The sequence below is a fragment of the Loxodonta africana genome, chromosome 6, assembly GCF_030014295.1.
Source record: "Loxodonta africana isolate mLoxAfr1 chromosome 6, mLoxAfr1.hap2, whole genome shotgun sequence".
NCBI lineage: Eukaryota > Metazoa > Chordata > Mammalia > Proboscidea > Elephantidae > Loxodonta > Loxodonta africana.
Window position 1 is genome coordinate 114,745,593 of NC_087347.1, and position 20,240 is coordinate 114,765,832.

Genomic DNA, 20,240 nt, shown 5'->3' on the forward strand with positions numbered 1-20,240 from the left:
GCCTGTACTAGGAACCAGCTCCAACAGTAACTCAACCTGGTTGAGACCTTAGGAGACACCTACACGTATTATCTCATTGTTGTCTTTGTGTTGGAGCGCGTGATGAAGTGACCCAGCGGCTGCCAATTACATATCCCTCCCTGCGAAAGTAGCATGGGTTGCTGGATCTTCCGTTCTTGGCCTCCATCGTTTTATTTCCTTGCCTCCACAGAGATAGTAGGATGTAGTGGTTAAGCCCCTGGGGCCAGACTGCCTGAGTTCAAGTACTGCTCCTTATAAGCTGTGCGATCTTGGGTAAACTGCTTAACCTGTATTCCTCGGTTTCTTCATCTGTAAAATGTGCATAGTAATAGATCCTATCTCATAGAGCTGTTGTAGGGATTAAATGAATTAATGCATTAATTGCATTTAGGTGCTGGAACAGCGCCTGGCAGAAAGTAAATGTTCAACAAGTGCTAGTCACGACGGTTCTTTGAAGCACAGCCACAGATTGAAACACAAGAACAAAACCAAAAAGACACATGCCCTTCACCTAAACGGCAGCCATAAGCCGTATTTCTGACGCCAGTAATCTGAACCTTATTCCCACCGGTTTTCTTCTTGAAAGGAGCCCCAGCATCATATTTAGAGCAAAGCCTTGCTTTTTGCTTAGGTCTGAGGAGTTTGTCCTTCTCCAGCCCCCCCTCACACCCCAATATACTTCTAGAACAGGGGTTTAGACATGAGATTCTGTGGAAAGTTGTAAGGAGATGCTTCAGGTTTTCTGCAAAGTTTAATTTGAATGCTGTATTTTTAAATATTAAAAAAAAAACCCATAAAACAATTCACATGGCCCAGTGTATCCCGCACCACCTTCTCACATGCCAGAGACCACTTGCTCACTTTGGGTAGGTTAACTCCTTTTGTACGGAACTCAGAATAAAATGTCTCCTGCCATCTCTGTGTGTATACTGGAATTTATGACACATTTGTCTTGGATTAGGAAGGGACTAGTTCTAACCTGGTCTTTTATTTATTTGTGTGTATGAATTGTTTGTTTTTTGGTGTAAACCCGGACCACTGATGTCAAAATCTGGGCCTGACAATGCCAGTGATGGCCATTGTGCCATCACAGCCTCATGCCTGGCCTGCTTGCATGACCCATACGTGCCGGGGAAGGCTCCTCCGGCAACACAGTTGACTGCTAGGCAGTAACAAATGAAAACATAACATGCCCATCGTATCATAGTTCAGACAGTCTTCAAAATTAATTTAAATTGTGGGGACTTGTTTGATTTTTAAATATGAGATAAGAAATGTAAGCAGTTGCTAGAAATGATTACCAATTCAGTTCTGAAACAAATTTTCTGATTCTCTTCTTTCCAACTCTGGTTTCATTGTAGAGATTCTGAAAGTACATGATTAACTTTTTTTTTTTTTAATGGCTACCGTTTCCACATGCCACATATCGTTTCCACTGGTTTCACAAACCACTGACACATTTCTTACGTGTCAGTGGGAATTTGCCATATACTGTGCACCAAAGCAAGCTATAGAAATAAATTTGGATCCTAAGCCCGCCTAGGAGCCCTGGTGGCACAGTGGTTAAGAGCTACAGCTGCTTACCAAAAGTTTGGTAGTTTGAATCCACCAGCTACTCCATGGAAAGCCTATGGGACAGTCTTACTTTGCCCTTATAGGGCCGCTGTAAGAATTGTTTTTTTTTTTTTTTTGGTTTAAGTCTGCCTAAGCAGGCAATTGGCATCCATAATATGTAATTTATAGTTTTAACTGATTTCTTGATTGACTTCATAATAAGTAAATACTACACATTTGACCAGCACCTATCTGTCAATTTGCCGTACTGTGGGTTGCTTGTGTGTTGCTATGATGCTGGAAGTTATACCACTGATATTTCAAATACCAGCAGGGTCACCCATGGTGGACACGTTTCAGTGGAGCTTTCAGACCAAGACAGACTAGGAAGAAAGGCCTGGTGATATACTTCCAAAAATTAGCCATTGAAAACCTTACTGATTATAACAGAACACTGACTCGCTTGGGCATGCCATCGGGAGGGCATCACGTTTGGTGAAGTAGAGGATCAGCAAGGGCATGGGAGACCCTTGGTGAGATGGAGTGGCACAATAGTTGGGACAATGGACTCAATCATGCTGGTGATCATAAGGATGACACAGGCCCAGGCAATGTTTCATTCTGTTGTACATGAGGTTGCTGTGAGTTAGAGTCCACTCAATGGCAGCTAACAACAACATCATACCATTTGAACTTAAAAAATTTTTAAATAATAAAATGCCACTTTTATCTTTTGATGATATAAGATTCTGTTTTAAAATAGGGTATACCTGATAAAAAATTTTAAATTTACGCACTAAAAACCATTGTAATGCAAGGTCCCACCCCTTCCCCAGCATAGCCGGTGCAGCCTGGCCTGGCGGAGAAAGGGCTCAGAAGCTGCCATCTTGTAAAGTGACACTTTAAGAGCAGGCACTGTTTTTACATCAGATGCAGACATGGGTAGCATTTTTCATCATAAGTACCTGTTTGGTCCATTTCTCTAATACGAACATCTGGATCCCAGCAGTTCTCCTGGACCACTCTGAAGACCTTCCCATCTTTCAGCATCTTTGCTTCTCCCTAGGGCAGAAAATTCACATCAACAAAAGGTGGTCTCAACCCGCTCGGACTGATCCTTCCTTTTATGCTTGTGTATGTGTTCCTTCTCTACGTTTTCAAGGATTTTTACTTAGTTCCCTCTGAAGTTTAACTGACTTCCTCTCTTCTTCCCCATGCCTTTCTGTTGACCTGGAGTTGAAAGAATGCTCTCTGAGGGTGTCAGTGACTGGAAACAGAGTGAGCAAGGGTAATGTCACGGACTTTCTGGGCTGAATGATTGAGGATGACTGGTTACCTTGCTGATCTGAGCATCTGGCTACTGGACCCAAGAGGATGGCCCAGTGGCTGGGAAGCTCTAGATCCATAACATTTTAAAACCGGGAAAGACCTTTGTGATAGACTATCTAGTCCAACCCTCTTGTTTTATAGGGAAGAGACATCTCTGCATATATATTTTAACTTCTTGTAAATTTAAGAGTAAGTAAGCAAGAGTAAGTAATTTGCCTAACAGCGCACGGCCCACTGATGTCAGTGCCTACAGGAAGAGGTGGGTAATGAAGTGAACCAGTCAACAAGCATGTATAAAATTTGTCATTGAGCTGGTCGGTTCCACCCAACATCATGCCTGGCTGCCAGTGGACACTGCCTTTTAATACTGAGTGCAGGAGGCAAAACTAAATGGTCATGTGGAACATGGCAGCATCCTCTAAATTGAGCCTCCAGTTTGGGATTCCTGAGTGATCTTTAACTAGGTCCCTGAAATCAGACTGCCCAGGTTCACATCTCCATTTCACCACTTACTTACTTTGAGCAAATTAAATAACATTGCTGAGGCTCAGTTTGCTTTTCTTTAAAATAGGAGTAATAATATGACTCACCCCAAAGAGTTGTTGAGAGCATGAAATGGGATACTCTGTATAAACCGTTTAGTATAGTATCTGGCATGAGTTAAGTGATAGCTATTATTATTACTAGTTATTAATGATGCGAGGCTAATTAGGGACTTGGCTGTCTCCTAGTACTCCCCTGCTTTGAGGACACATCACCACTAGTGGTGCTTCTGGGCCTCAAGATTGCCCTTAGACACTATGGAATAACCAAGTGGGCATGCAGTAATCAAAGGCCTTGAGCTCCATTTGCTAGAGTTAGGTGCCCTCTTCCTTTTCCTCTGGCTTGATCACAAGTTGCGTCCAGGCCTCACCACAGCTTCCTTTTCACCCAGGAGGATCAGGAGGGGCAGCACACGCATCTTTGTTGGATAACCCACCAGCTATGATTTGGGCATTGCTCGTATTAGCACAACCTCTGAGCTTGATCTCTGGACATTCCAGGAAGTCTGTGAGCTGGTTTTCTATTTAGCTAGAATGGGTTCAGTTGCTTGCAACTGAAAACACTGACTGATACAGAAGATTCACTAATAGAATGTCTGTAAAGAACTTAGTACTGCACCAGGTCAGAGAGCATGCTCAGTAAATGGTGGCCAGATTTTACCATATATTATCAACTGCAAGGAGGAAATTGAGTCTATTAGTAAGTTTTGGCTTCAGACAAAGCAGAGCATGTTAAAGCTGAAACGGATCATCGGTTTAACTCTTGCATTTTACCAGTGAGCCAGTGAGGTGCAGTGACTTGTTCAAGGCCATATGCTTAAGTGACAGAGCTGGGACAAGAGCCCAAGTTTATAATGCCATTTTCCACCTACCAGGATGTTATTTGGTAATTGGTATCAATCTAGTAGGCAAAAGTTTATTACTACAATTTCCTAAAGAGCCCCCCCAACCTTTTTTTTTTTTTTTCCACCTGGAGCCTGCTGTCATTACACGGCAGGAGAATCAGAGTCACTAAATTCTGTTCATATCTTTCATGCTGGGATCCATGGTAAGAAAAACGAATGACATCAGCAGCTGTCAGTGGAAATCCTTCCAAATGAAAATTGCCACGGAGTGGCTGTGTCCCTATAATAGGTCCCCAATTCTCATTGGTTCTTCAGCTAGAATTTTGGGACCTGACAGTCTTTGCAAAGAATCAATTCCTAATTCCTTTTGCTTTACATCCGGGAATCAGATATCCCTTCAGGGCTATCGATGTACCTCAGAGGTCAGCACTTGCTGCTGGAGGGAGGGGGGATGGTGTCTCTTAGAGTCTGTTTTTGTCTTTGACTTTCAGTATCAGCCAATATCTTAAACTAAACTAAGAATCAAGTAATTGGAGCAAGTTACTCTAATTTATTCAACTCAGAACTCAACCTTATTTTTTTCTAAACTCTCAAAGAAAACCAAAAAAAAAGTTTTTAAAGAATTCCCTCAACCAACTATGAGCATGCAGACAACACATTTCAAATAAAACTCTGATTTTTTTTTTAAGCTAGAACAACACAGGGTCCTGAAAAGCATGATACAGTGTGTGTCAGGAGACCTGGGTACTATTGCGAACCACTAGCCCCCTCGGTTCCTAAGGTTCGATAGCTATATAATACGGGCTTAGAGTAAGTGATGTCTAAGGTCCTCTCCAGGGTGGATGGTGTGATGTACTAACCAGAGTCTCCTTCAGGAATAAAGGATTTACTCTTCCACCTGCTGGGGGTATTGCCCTCAGCTGTCAGCACCTATGGAGATTGCTTTGGCTGAAAAGAGTCACCTCCCTCAATATCACATTTCCTTTCCTGGGCAGCCCACTTCTAATAACTGACTGGAATGGGGATGTAAAGATTCCCCCAACTTGGGAAAACTCTGAAAGTTAGCTTTAGAATCCTTGCAGGTCAGCTGAGGCCTCCATTGAGACTGCATTGCAGCCCAGCTTCTCCCTCAGTTCCATCCTACTTCCTTCTCTTCCCTTTCGTTGGTGTCAGTTCCAAGAGCACTTCCTGAGAAACTTCCTGAATGCCAGCCTTCATCTCAGGGCCTGATTCCCAGGGTACCTAGCCTGTGACATTCCTGGTTCTTAAGTTCTAGTTCTAATACAGTTGCAAAGTAAGTCCAAATATGACTGGTATTTCAAGTATCTGGTACTGTATGTGCCATCAAAAATGTATGTTCAAACTCAGTATTTCATCATCAGATTTCCATTCTCGTTCCTCACCCCTAGTGCCCATTCATGCTACCCTTCTAGACCAGGCATGCTGCTATGCTGCTTCAGCCTCCTAACTAACCTCTGCCTGCTTCTACTTTTGCTCGCCTCCAGCCCAGTCTCCACAAAGCAGCAAGAGTAAACTTTTAAAACGCTAAAGGAGATCTCATCCCTGCCCCCCCCAGAAAAACCTCTTGAATGGGTCCCCACTGCACTGAAGGTAAAATCCAAACTCCTTAACCTGGCCTATAAGACCTGCACAATCTAACCGCTGCCTACCTCTATAACTTCATCGCATGCCTATGCCTTTATAAATAGAATCTTCATTAATTATTTTAAAATTGTTCTAAAATTTGAGAGTGCCATCTGTTTTCTGTTAGGAACCTGTCTAATCTAGCTTTTGAAATGTACATAAATAATACTAGGTAGTTTCTATGGGTACATGTATATGTAAGTAAAATCATAGAAAAAGATCTAGAAAGATACCCACCAAAATTTTGATAGGAATTACTTTTGAGGATGGGGAGTGGTAGTTCAAGGGAACTATAACTTTATCTCCAGTGGCTTAAATTTTAAAAGGAAAATTTATTCAAATATTACTTATGTAATGAAAAACTGATCTTAAAAATCGAAACATGAAATAAGAGCATCGGGCTAAATATAAATGGCTTTCAAACAATTCTGATTATGACCCCACATTAAGAAATATATTTTCCAACACAGGACCAAGATGGCAGAGTAGTCAGAGGCTTCCTATGGTCCCTCTCATAGCAAAGACCCCCCAAAACAAGTGAATTGATTGTATATGACGGTCTAGGAGCCCCGAACATAAAAGATAAGTTGAGGAGTTGGACTGAGCAGCACAGGGAGGGAGAGACAGTTCAGAAGCAGTGAGGATTTGCCAGACCTGACCTGGCTGGCACCCTGCAGGCTGAATAGGCTGGCACATAGGCTGAGGCAAGCAGTAGCCCTTGAGACATATTTTCCACACTGGGAAAAACCAATCGACAGAGAGTCTGCACAAACCTCTGGAACCAGGGAGAAACAGCGCTGAATCTGTGGAAGTTACGTGCAAGCGTCAAACCTACTACTCATGATAAAAAAAATCCTTCCCCCTCTGGGAAGTAACTCTCTCCCATTTACCTGCCTCCTCCCCACTCTATTCTGGTCCCAGTCCAGCAACTGCCACGCCCCCTGGGCTGGAAGTGGGACCCCTTGCACGCTCTGAGCCATTCTCCCGGCTTTGGAGAGGGAATAAATTAACAAACAGGAAAAAATAATCTGCCAGCTCCCTAAGCTGGGAACTCAGGGCAGGCACAGCCCCTTTGCCTAGGCACACGCATAAGGGGTCCATGGACTTTGAATGCCTTTCACCCCTGCCTAGGCCTGTGTGGGCTCGATTCAACAGCATAGGACCTCATTAGCACAGTACAACAGAGTATATACCTGAAGCCAATTTTCAACAGCAATAGCTAAGGATTAATGGCAGATTAGTGACATTTGACACCACCATACCCATTAAGCAGGGTCCTCACCTACCCATATCAGAAGCCTGAGGACTGGTGGCTCCACCCACTCCACCTAGCCATTCGCAACAGGGGTCCAAGAATAAGTGGTGCCTCCCAGTCCTTCCTTACGGCCAACAGCATTGAGTGGCCAAAGTCCTGCTGCAAAACTCATCACCTACGCACTCTAGGGAACAGGGTCATGCCTCCACCCAGGCACTTGGGCAGCTGTCACCCCCCTACCTTGCTCAGCACATAACCACCTACTGCAGCCAGATACCTGTGCCTACTCCAGTCACCCTTAGGTAATACTGCCCATCTAGGACTACAGGTGAGAGCCTGCACCACACATTTGGTGACTGACGACCTGGACACCTGAACTGAATCCACACAAGAAAAGTAAACAGACTTCTGGGCTTACACATCTAGTAACAGCTCTAACCACCTCGTGATGGGACACGAGATCTTCAAAGATGCCAGTAATCAAATTAGCTCACATGACCAGCCTATTTAGGCATATCAAAACAGAACAAAACAAGAAGCTAGGACACAGTGAGCTAACATAAAATAAATAAATAAAATAACTTATTGATGGCTCAGAGACAACAGTCAGTATCAAATCACATAAAGAGGCAGAAAATGATGGCTTCACAAAGCAATCAAAGCAAAGAACCAAGAAACCTCCTGGAGGAAGATAAGGTCTTGGAATTATTGGAGGTAGAATTCAAGAGATTAATATACAGAGCTCTTCAAGAGATCAGGCAAAATGCAGAACAAGCCAAGGAACACATAAAGCAACAGAGAAACTTAAGAAGGTTATACAAGAGCATAATGACAAATCTAACAGGTTGCAAGAATCCACAGAGACAGCATATAGAAATCCAAAAGATTAACAATAAAATTTCAGAATTAGACAACTCAATAGAAAATCATATGAACAGAATTGGGCAATTGAAGTCAGAATTATTGAGATTGAATATAAAGCACTTGACACCAATTTATTTGAGGAAAAATCAGATAAAAGAATTAAAAAAAAAATGAATAAACCCTAAGAATTATGTGGGACTAAACCTACAAGTGATTGGAATACCAGAACAAGGGAAGCGATTGGAATACCAGAGAATACAGAGAGAATTGTTAAAGATTTGTTGGCAGAATACTTCCCTGATATCATGAAAGATGATAAGATATCTATCCAAGAAACTCATCAAACCCCACATAGGGTGGATCCCAAAAGGAAGTCACCAAGACATTATAATCAAACTTGCCAAAACCAAAGATAAAATTTTAAGAGTGGCTAGGGTTAAACAAAAAGTCATCTACAAAGGAAAGTCACTAAGACTAAACTCTGACTACTCAGCAGAAACCATGCAGGCAAGAAGGCAATGGGATGACATATATATAAAGCCTTGAAGGAAAAAAATTGTCAGCCAAGAATTATATATCCAGCAAAGCTGTCTCTCAAATGTGATGACAAAATTTGGGCATTTCCAGATAAAGAGAAGTTAAGGAAATTTGTAAAACAAAACCAATACTACAAGAAATACTAAAGGGATCCTTTTGGTTAGAAAATCAATAACATCAGGTAATAACCCAAGACTAGAACACAGGACAGAACAACCAGATATCACCCACATAGGGAAGTCACAAAAATAAGTAAAAGCTAAAACATTGAAAATAGGGAAACAGAGACATCAGTATGTAAAAGATGACATCATTAAAACAAAAAAAGAAGGACTAAATAATGTAGTCAAATAGCTTTCATATGAAGAAGAAGTCAAGGGAATATCAAGAAATAAAAGATTTGTTTAAACTTAGAAAAACAGGGGTAAATATTAAGGTAACCACAAAGGAAGCTAACAATCCTACACATCAAAACAAACAAAAAACACAAACACTCAGCAAGTACAAAAGCAACAACAATGAAAAAGATGTAAAGAAAATACATAAAGAAGAATGACTCGGCACAGAAAATTAAGTGGAACAAAGAAACTGTCAACCACACACACACACAAATACATCAAAATGACAGTGCTGAGCTCATACCTATCAATAATTACAATGAATGTAAATGGACTAAATGCACCAATAAAGAGACAGAGAGTGGCAGGGTGGATAAAAAAAAATCATCTGTCTATATGCTGTCTATAAGATATGCACCTTAGACTCAAAGACACAAACAAACTAAAATTCAAAGGATGGAAAAAAATATATCAAGCAAACAACAATCAAAAAAGAGCAAGAGTGGCAATATTAATCTCTGACAAAGTAGATTTTAAAGCAAAATCCACCACAAACAATAAGGAAGAACACTACATAATGATTAAAGGGTCAATATTTTATACCAGGAGGATATAACCATAATAAATATTTACACACCCAACAACAGGGCTCCAAAATCCATAAAACAAACTCTAACAGCATTGAAAAGAGAAATAGATGGCTCCACAATAAAAGTAGGAGACTTCAACACACCACTTTTGGTGAAGGACAGAACACCCAGAAAGAAGCTCAATAAAGACACAGAAGATCTAAATGCTAGTATCAACCAACTTGATCTCATAGACATATACAGAACGCTCCACCCAACAGGAGCCAAGTATACTTTCTTTTCCAGCACACATGGAACATTCTCCAGAATAGACCACATATTAGGCCACAAAACAACCCTTAACAGAACTCAAAACATCAAAATATTACAAAGCATCTTTTCTGACCATAAAGCCATAAAAGTAGAAATCAATAACAGAAAAAGCAAGGAAAAAAAATTGAATACATGGAAACTGAACAACTCCTTGCTCAAAAACTACTGTGTTGTAGAAGAAATAAAGGATGGAATAAAGAAATTCACAAATCAGATGAGAAAGAAAACACATCCTACCAGAACCTTTGGGACACAGCAAAAGCAGTGCTCAGAGGTCAATTTATAGCAATAAATGCACACATTCAAAAAGAAGAAATGGCCAAAATCAAAACATTAGCTCTACAACTTGAACAAATAGAAAGGGAGCAGCAAAAGAATAAATGAAATAGAGAATAGGAAACCAATTGAAAGAGTTAACGAGACCAAAAGCTAGCTCTTTGAAAAGATCAACAAAATCGATAAACCATTGGTCAAACTGATGAAAGAAAAACAGGAGAGGAAACAAATAATCTGAATAAGAAATGAGATTGGCGATATTACAACAGACCCAACTGAAATTAAAAGAATCATAACAGAATACTATGAAAAATTATACTCCAACAAATTTGAAAACCTAGGAAGTGGACAAATTTCTAGAAACACACTACTTACATAAACTAACACGAACTGAGGTAGAACAGCTAAATGAACCTATAACAAAAGAAAAGATTGAAGACATAATTAAAAAACTCCCAACAGCAACAAAAAGTCCTGGTCCTGAGGGTTTCACTGGAGAATTCTACCAAACTTTCGGAGAAGAGTTAACACCACTACTACTAAAGGTATTTCAGAGCTTAGAAAAGAATGAAATACTCCTGAACTCATTCTATAAAGCCAGCATAACCCTGATACTTAAACCAGGTAAAGACACCATAAAAAAAGAAAATTACAGACCAATATCCCTCATGAACATAGACACAAAACTCCTCAACAAAATTCTAGCCAATAGAACTCAACAACATATCAAAAAAAATAATTCACCATAACTAAATGGATTCATACTGGGTATACAGCGATGGTTCAACATTAGAAAATCAGTTTAATCCATCATGTAATTAAAACAAAAGAAACACATAATCTTATCAATTGATGCAGAAAAGGCATTTGACAATGTCCAACCCTTATTCATGATAAAAACTCTCAGCAAAATAGAAATAGAAGGAAAATTTCTCAACATAGTAAAGGGCATTTATACAAAACCAACAGCCAACATCATCCTAAATGGAGAGGGTCCTCTTGAGAATGGGAACCAGACAAGGATGCCCTTTAACACCACTCTTATGTAACATTGTGCTGGAGGTCCTAGCCAGAGCAATAAGGCAAGAAAAAGAAATAAAGGGCAGCCAAATTGGTAAGGAGGAAGTAAAAGTAACCCTATTTGCAGATGATATGATCTTATATACAGAACACCCCCAAGAATCCACAAGAAAACTACTGGAACTAATAGAAGTTATCAGCAAAGTATCAGGATACAAGATAAATGTATAAAAATCAGTTGGATTTCTCTACACCAACAAAGGGAACTTCGAAAAGGAAATCACCAAATTAATACAGTTTATAATAGCCCCCAAGAAGATAAAATACTTAGGAATAAATCTAACCAGAGATGTAAAAGACCTATGCAAAGAAAGCTACTACAAGACACTACTGTAGGAGACCAAAAGAGACCTGTATAAGTGGAAAAACATACCTTGCTCATGGACAGGGAGACTCAACGTTGTCAAAATGTCGATTCTACCTAAAACGATCTACAGATACAATGCGATCTTAATCCAAATTCCAACAACATTTTTTAACAAGGTGGAGAAAGAAATCACCAACTTCATATGGAAAGGAAAGAGGCCCTGGATAAGCAAAACATTACTGAAAAAGAAGAACAAAGTGGAAAGCCTCATACTACCTGATTTTAGAAACTATTATACTGTCACTGTAGTCAAAACAGGCTGGTGCTGGTACAACAACAGATACATAGGCCAATGGAACAAAGTTGAGAATCCAGGCATAAATCCATCCACCTGTGAGCAGCTGATATTTGACAAAGGCCCAAAGTCTGTTAAAAGGGGAAGAGACAGCCTCTTTAACAAATGGTGCTGGTATAACTGAATATCCATTGGCAAAAAAAATGAAACAAGGCCCATACCTCACACCATGTACAAAAACTAACTCAAAATGGATCAAAGTCCTAAATATAAAATCTATAACGATAAAGATCATGGAAGAAAAAATTGGGACAACACTAAGAGCCTTAACACATGGCATAAACAAAATTCAAAATATAACTAACAATGCACAAACTCTAGAAGAGAAACTAGATAACTGGGAGCTCCTAAAAATAAAACACCTATGCTCATACAAAGACTTCACCAAAAGAGTAAAAAGACTACCTACAGACTGGGAAAAAATGTTTGGCTATGACATATCCAATTGGTCTAATCTCTAAAATCTTCAAGATACTGCAAAACCTCAACAACAAAAAGCCTACCCAATAAAAAATGGACAAAGGATATGAACAGGCACTTCACCAAAGAAGACATTCAGGTGGCTAACAGATACATGAGGAAATGTTCATGATCATTAGCCATTAGAGAAATGCAAATCAAAACTACAACAGGATACCATCTCACCTGAACAAGGCTAACATGAACCCAAAAAACACGAAATAATAAATACTGGAGAGGTTCTGGAGAGACTGGAACACTTGTACACTGCTGGTGGGAATGTAAAATGGTACAGCCACTTTGGAAATCAATTTGGCACTTCCTTAAAGAGCTAGAAATAAAAGTAACATATGATCCAGCAATCGCACTCCTTGGAATATATCCTAGAGAAATAAGAGCCCTCACACGAATAGATATTTGCACACCCATGTTCATTGCAGCACTGTTCACAATAGCAAAAAGATGGAAGCAACTTAGGTGCCCATCAACAGACGAATGGATGAACAAATTAAGGTATATTCACACAATGGAATACTACGCAACGATAAAGAAGAATGATGAATCTGTGAAACATCTCATAACATGAATGAATCTGGAAGACATTATGGTGAGTGAAATTACAAAAACCAAAAACTTGTTGCCTTCGAGTCGATTCCAACACATAGCGACCCATATGGCAAATAGAACTGCCCCCACAGAGTTTCCAAGGAGCACCTGGTGGATTTGAACTGCCGACCCCTTGGCTAGCAGCTGTAGCACTTAACCACTACACCACCAGGGTTTCCTGAGTGAAATTAGTTAGTTGCAAAAGGACAAATATTGTATGAGACCACTATTATAAGAACTCAAGAAAAGGTTTAAACAGAAGAAAATTAAACCAAAAGCTAAGAAGTTTCCTAAACATGACCAAACATTTCAAGGAACAGAGTAGCAGGGGCAGGGGTCTGGGGACCATGGCTTCAGGGGACATCTAGGTCAACTGGCATAACAATGTTTATTAAGAAAATGTTCTGCATCCCACTTTGGTGAGTGGCGTCTTGAGTTTTTAAAGCTTGTGAGCAGCCATCTAAGGTGCATCAATTGGTCCCAACCTACCTGGAGCAAAGAAGAATGGAGAACACCAAAGACACGAGGAAGATATTAGCCCAAGAGACAAAAGGGCCACATAAACCAGAGACTACATCAGTCTGAGACCAGAAGAACTAGATGGTGCTGGGCTGCCACCAATGACTGCCCTGACAAGGAACACAACAAAGAGTCCCTGAAGGAGCAGGAGAATAGTGTGGTATAGAACTCAAATTCACAGAAAAGGTCAGACTTAATGGTCTGACTGAGACTAGAGGAACCCCAGAAGACTTGGGCCTTGGACTCTCTGTTAACCCAGAACTAAAACCATTCCTGAAACCAGCTCTTCAGACAAAGATTATACTGGAGTATAACACATAAAATAATACTTATGAAGAGTGTGTTTCTTAGTTCAAGTAGATACTTGAGACCAAATGGGCAGGTCCTGTCTGGAGATGGGATGAGATGTCAGAAAGGGATAGGAGCTGGTTGAATGGACACGGGAAACCCAGGGTGATAAGGGGGAGTGTGCTGTCACATTACAGGGATTGCAACTAGGGTCACATAACAATATGTGTATAAATTTTTATATGAGAAACTAACTTGAGCTGTAAACTTTCACCTAAAGCACAATAAAAAAAAAAATGTGTTTTCCATCGTGACCCAGAATATCCGTACATATCTATTTATACAGATGACAAACGACAGTTTAATGAAACAGTATTTACCCTTACTGTGAGCAGTGCATTCTCCTCTTTTGTGATCTGTTTTATTTTTTAAGCAGTCCTGGCCCACCAAATTGATGTTATGACTCACTAGTGGGTTATAACACATATTTTCAAACACTAGACTAAATGATCACTAGCCCTAAAATTCCATGGATTCTTTATCTTCATGAAATTGCCCCCACTTGGGCTCTTCACCTCCTCTCAACTCCGTTACTGTTTTTTGGCTCTTTAGTTCATTTAGCACAAAATTATTGCTATCTGGCTGTGCTTCATTCATTTGGGTGTCTGTCTGCCTCCCCAGCAAGGGGAAAATTATCTTGAGAGTAGGTACCAGGTAAGTGTGGATCACCCAGAATTATGTGTGGAAATTACGTGCAGAAAGTGTGTGGAAATGTTAAATGTGATGTAAGTGGTGTGTGTGTATATATATTCCTAAGGGCCTAGGAAACACTCAGTGGATGTTTCTAGTTTTGCTGACTCACAGATTTGAAATGGGCCCTATCTCTACCTTCCTGGATTGTAGCCTTTGAAGTGTTCCAGGGTGTTCTCATCGTCAGGGGCCTATTCCACTCCCAATTCATGCAATTCCTGAGAGGTTGCGAAACAAGGACTGGCTTGCTATTTATACTTTCATAAATATTCAACCAAAGGATAAGTAATGGTTTTCAATGACGAGCAAGGCTTTACTGGGGCAAACAAATATATCCCTCTCTCTGTTCCAGGAAACATTGAAGAACCAGAAGCACCAAGGTCAAGAAGAGAAGCAATAGGGCAACCCAGAGACAGGTTTTGAAAGACCTTTCAGAGAACGGGAATCTCTGAGGTAAATTAGTCAGGTAAATCAGAGGAGGTAGGTTCGTTCCCTGAAGGAATATATGAGAATTAAAAAAAAACAAAAAACTTTCAAACTCCAATACTGGTTTTTCTATTGCTCTTAGCCTAGCTTGTGTATTTTTATACATTTTCATGTTGTTTTCCAAGGACGCCAATTCTTGACCTCTGTAATTATGAAAATACAGATTGGGTTCTGTTTTGTTTTTGTGAGAAAGGGGAGGAGAGTGTTGCTGTTTTATTCTGTTAGACTACCATTGTATCCAATTTTGTTGGAAATAAGGAGGTCAGTAGATGTGACTGGAAAACATTTCCCCCTTGTTTTCTTTTGGAGATCTGCTGCTAAGTTTATGAAGTCTCTTGATATTAAAATAAAATGAAGTAACCCATTAAAAACCCATTGCTGTCAAGTCGATTCCAACTCATAGCCCCCCTATAGGACAGAGTAGAACTGCCCCATAGTGCCTGGTGGATTCGAACTGCCAAGCTTTTGGTTAGCAGCCATAGCTCTTAACCACTATGCCACCAGGGTTTCCAAAAATGAAGTGAAGGCCACTCAAATTCAGTATTGAGGGACAAACTAATAGTCTGGGACACAGAGGTTTAAAAAAAAAAAAAATCACAGGTTGCCTGTCCTTGAAATTGGGGCTTTCTAGCAGCCTTCCGATCAGTTCTATTCGTATTGCGCTTTCCCTTTGGGAGGCTTGAGGCCAGCTTAGATCACCAGCTCTTGAGGCTGGGTACTAACAGGTTTAATGGAGAAAAGTACAGCACGTGTCTAAATCAGCATTTAGTTGACCCTCTTTGATGAAGGTGAGAATTAGCTTCCCCAGAGATTCTGATGTTTAAAACTCTAATGGTTTCCCCTGCCTTCACGATCAAGTCCAAAGGCCTCAACGAGGCTTCCAAAGCCTGGTCTGATAAATATTCTGCCCATCTCTCCAGCTTCTTCTGTACCAATTTGCTCCCCAAACTCTTGCCTGCCTCTATCCATTCTCCACAGAGCAGTCAGAGTGGTCTTTTTAAGCCATTAAAACCCTTCAAAGGATTTGGTTTGTATTAAGAATAAGATGTATGAGGCCACTATTATAAGAATTCAAGAAAAGGTTTACACAAAGAAAAAAGCATTCTTTGATGGCTACCTGGTGGGGAGGGAAGGGGAGGAGATGCCACTAACTAGATAGTAGACAAGTGTCAACTTCAGTGAAGGGAAGGACAACACACAATACAAGGGAAATCAGCACAACTGGACCTAGGTAAAAGCCTGGACGTTTCCTAGATACATCCAAACACTTTGACGGACTGAGTAGCTGAGGGTGCATACTGGGGACCATTATCTTGGGGGACATCTAGGTTAACTGGCATAACATAGTTCATAAAGAAAATGTTCTACATCCCACTTTGGTGAGTAGAATCTGGGGTCTTAAAAGCTTGCAAGTGGCCATCTAAGATACATCTATTGGTCCCATTCCACCCAGAGCAAAGAAGAATGAAGAAAACCAAAGACACAAGGAAAACACTAGCCGAAAGGACTAAAGGACCAAATGAACCAGAGACTCCATCAGCCTGTGACCAAAAGAACTGGATGGTGCCTGGCTACCACCAATGACCGCCCTGACAGAGCAGAGAGTCCCAAACAGAGCTGGAGAAAAACACAGAATTCAAATTCATGTAAAAAGACCAGACAATGATCTGACAGAGACTGGTAGAACCCCCGAAATTATGGCCCCTGGACCCTCTATTAACCCAGAATTGAAACTGTTCCAGAAGTCTACTTTTCAGACAAAGACTAGACAGGACTATAAAACAAAAAATAATACACCTGAGGAATGTGCTTCTTAGTTCAATCAAATATACGAGACCAAATGGGCAGCTCCTGTCCAAAAGCAGGATGAGAAGGCAGGAAGGGACAGGAACTGGATGAATGGACATGAGGAACCCAGGGTGGAAAGGGGGAGCATGCTGTCACATTATGGGAATTGCAACCAATGTCACAAAACAAAAAACTTTCACCTAAAGTGCACGCACACACATGCACAAAAATCCAATTTGAACCTCAAAAAAAAAAAAAAAAAAAATCCAGACCCCTGACACCTGGGGTCACCATGAGTTAGCATTGACTCAACAGCAACTGATTTGGTTTTTTTTTAACCTTGTCTTACAAATCCCTCTGTGACCTGGCGCTGCCTACCTCCCCAGCCCCATTCCCTACCAGCTCCCTTCTGCATTACATTTCAGCCACATTGCCCTTCTTTCTTTTCCTTGAACACGTCCACTCTTTCCCACTTTGTGGCCTACTATTGTTCTCTTACCAGGAATGCTATTCCAGGCTTTCTCTTCCTGTCCTCCAAGTTCCAGCCAGATCCCTGACCAACCAGCCCAAACGAATATTCGTTATTCACTAGTTGTTCTTCATTCTCCAAAATGATCATGTCATAGTCCCCTTAGAATTTGAGTACCATATGTCTTGTTCACCACCACGTTCCCTGTGTCGGATTAGTGGGCCTGGCACGAAATAGATTTCCATAAAAATTAGTGAGTGAATAAATGACTGTACCAGGCCAGGCAGTGGCTGTCAAACTTTAGCATGTGTATTAGCGCTCTCCAGACAAACAGAGCCAACAAGATATATATGTATATGAGTGTGTGTGTACATATATATACAGATTGAGAGAGTGATTTAAGGAATCTGCTCATGTAATTGTGGAGGCTGGCAAGTCCAAAATCCTTAGGCCAGGCAGTGGACTAGAAACTCTGGCAGAATGTCTATATTACAGTTTTGAGACAGAATTCTTCTTTCTTTGGGAGACCTCAGTTTTTTGCTTTTAAGGCCTTTGACCAACTGGATGAGGCCCACCTACGTTATGGAGAATAATCTAGTTTACTTAAAGTCAACAAATTTTAAGTGTTAATCATGTCTAAATAATTTCATTGGATTGACATACTGGCTGCAACAATGGGCTTAAATGTAACAATGATTGTGAAGATGGTACAGGATCAGTAATGTTTCATTCTGTTATACGTAAGATGGCTATGAGTCGGAGCCATCTCGATGGCACCTAACAACAACCACAACAAATACTTGCACAGCAACATCTAGACTAGTGCTTGATCAAACAACTGGGCATCACAGCAGAGCCAAGTTGCTACGTCACAGTGTGCATCAGAATCACCTGGAGAGTTTGTTAACACACGTTATTGGGCCTCACTCCTAGAGTTTCTAATTTGGTAGGTCTGGGCTGGGGTCTGAGAATTTGCGCATCTCACAAGTTTCTAGGTGTTGCTGATGCTGCTGGTCTGGAGATCACTTTTTTTTTTTTTAATAATACTTTATTGAGTTCTGGTGAAAGTTTACACAAGTTAGGTTCCCATTTGACACTTTCAGCACAAATTAGAAATAGGCAGCCTCAGAGCCCAACCCTTTTAAGAGACACCTCCACAAAAAAACCCACTGCTGTCGAGTCGGAATGACACCTACTCGGACTTATTTTCCCACACTGAGCAAAATAAGCTGCCCTTTCTTCTGAAATTGTCCTTGACAAGATAACCACCGTAGATGGTGTGAACCCACCTCTGGGTGGAGACTTAACATCCTAATGAAGAAAAATTCATCCTTTCCTCCATCCTGGGGGATTATACTCTTGTCTAAAAAAAATGCGTAGTCATCCCCGAGCTCTGAGAGTCTATGTGAAGGTCAATTCTGAATATTCATGATGAATTTACATTTCCTTGTCTGCTCTCTGTAAAAGCCCACCTCCCCAAGCTGCCTGTGAGCAGTCTTAGAGGCAGCAACCCGGACTGCTCCTTTCCTTGTACAACAAAATAAAGGCATCTTTCTGATCTCCCACCTCAGACTCTTGTTTATTGGCTGTAACAAGTCACGCCAAGCAAAACCTGGGGTTTTTACCAGGCAACACATTAGCTACATTTATCATAATGTGTCAACATTCTCTTTAATTGTGTTCTGTTTGTTCCCTTTCCAGTACTCTAGTTTCCCTGCCTCCTTATCTTCTCATCTTTGCTTTCGAGTAATTGTTGATCTTTTGGTCTCATAGAGATGATTTATAGATAGAGCACCGATCTTACGGGTGAGATCCTTTATTTTGTGTGCCACTCTGCTATTTTGCTAAAGGGTAACCTCAGGGGATAGGCTCGGTTCTAGGTTTAAAGAGTGTCTCAGGGCAGTAGGCTCTGGGGGTTCTCTGTTCTCTACTGCCCTAGAGTGTCTGGCTTTTTTGTTCCTTAAGAATTTGAGTTCTGCTTCACATTTTTCTCCAGTTTTATCTGGGACCATCTCGTGTGACCCCGGCCAGAACAGTCAGTGGTGGTGGTGGTAGCTGGGCACCATCTAGTTCTTCTGGTCTCAGGGCAGATGAGGTTGTGGCTCATGTAGACTTTTTCTTCTCTGAGCTTCTTACTGTTTTGCTCCTAGTGAGTAGAACCCATAGTTGTAACTTAGATGGCTCATAACCTTTAAAGACCCCAGGTGTTTCTCACTTCACTAGGATGCAGATCATGATTTTTGTGAACTGTATTATACCAATTGACTGAGTTGTCTCATAATACTACGGTCCAAAGCTTTCAAACTCAGAAAACTAATCTTTGAAGCTGTTTGGTTATGTCTGAGGAATATCCGTGTTTGTGTCTTCAATGAATGTATGTGCCTGAACTCACATATTTGTATTTACACTTTTTTTTATAGATACTTCTATCTGTTCTCACCTATGTACACACTTGTACCTACCCATATACCAATATGCCTATACCCATCCATATGTGCTCAAACACTCATTTTTACTTTGGTTATACTATGCTCACTATATCCACATTCAATGCCACTTTTCCCACCACCAAAATAACAAGTCTCTACGATCTAAAACATATTTTCCCCTACCCCGTCCTATCCCTGGTAGCCATTAATGAACACTGGTCTCTATAAATACATTTATTTTTCTTATAAAAGAGGGATCATACAATATTTGTCCTTTTTTGCTTGACTTATTTCACTTAGCGTTACGCCCTGCAGGTACATCCAAACATGAAGTAACATGTTTCACATACTCATCATTGTTCTTTATGGTTTTGTAGTATTCCATTGTATGTGTCTTAGTCATCTTGTGCTGCTAGAACAGAAATACCACAAATGGATGGCTTTAATAAAGAGAAATTTATTTTCTCACAGTCTAGAAGTCAAAATTCAAGGTGTCAACTCCAGGGAAAGACTTTCTCTCTCCGTTGGCTGTGGAGGAAGGTCCTTCTCATCAATCTTCCCCTGGACTAGGAATTTCTTTGCTGCTTTCTTGGTGGT

The 20,240-nt window shown here is 40.7% G+C and overlaps 1 protein-coding gene across 2 annotated transcripts in view; it reads right to left on the minus strand.

Annotated features, from left to right (window-relative positions):
* The window catches only part of ACMSD (aminocarboxymuconate semialdehyde decarboxylase), a 120,505-nt gene that overhangs the window by 72,627 nt on the left and 27,638 nt on the right, over positions 1 to 20,240 (minus strand). Inside the window, exon 3 of one of the 2 annotated variants that reach the window (XM_010586348.2) lies at positions 2,541 to 2,637. In XM_010586348.2, coding sequence (XP_010584650.1) covers positions 2,541 to 2,637 — 97 coding nt within the window. Of the gene's footprint in view, positions 1 to 2,540; positions 2,747 to 20,240 lie in introns of those variants that run through there. The other variant, XM_064287273.1, reaches the window with a different exon arrangement.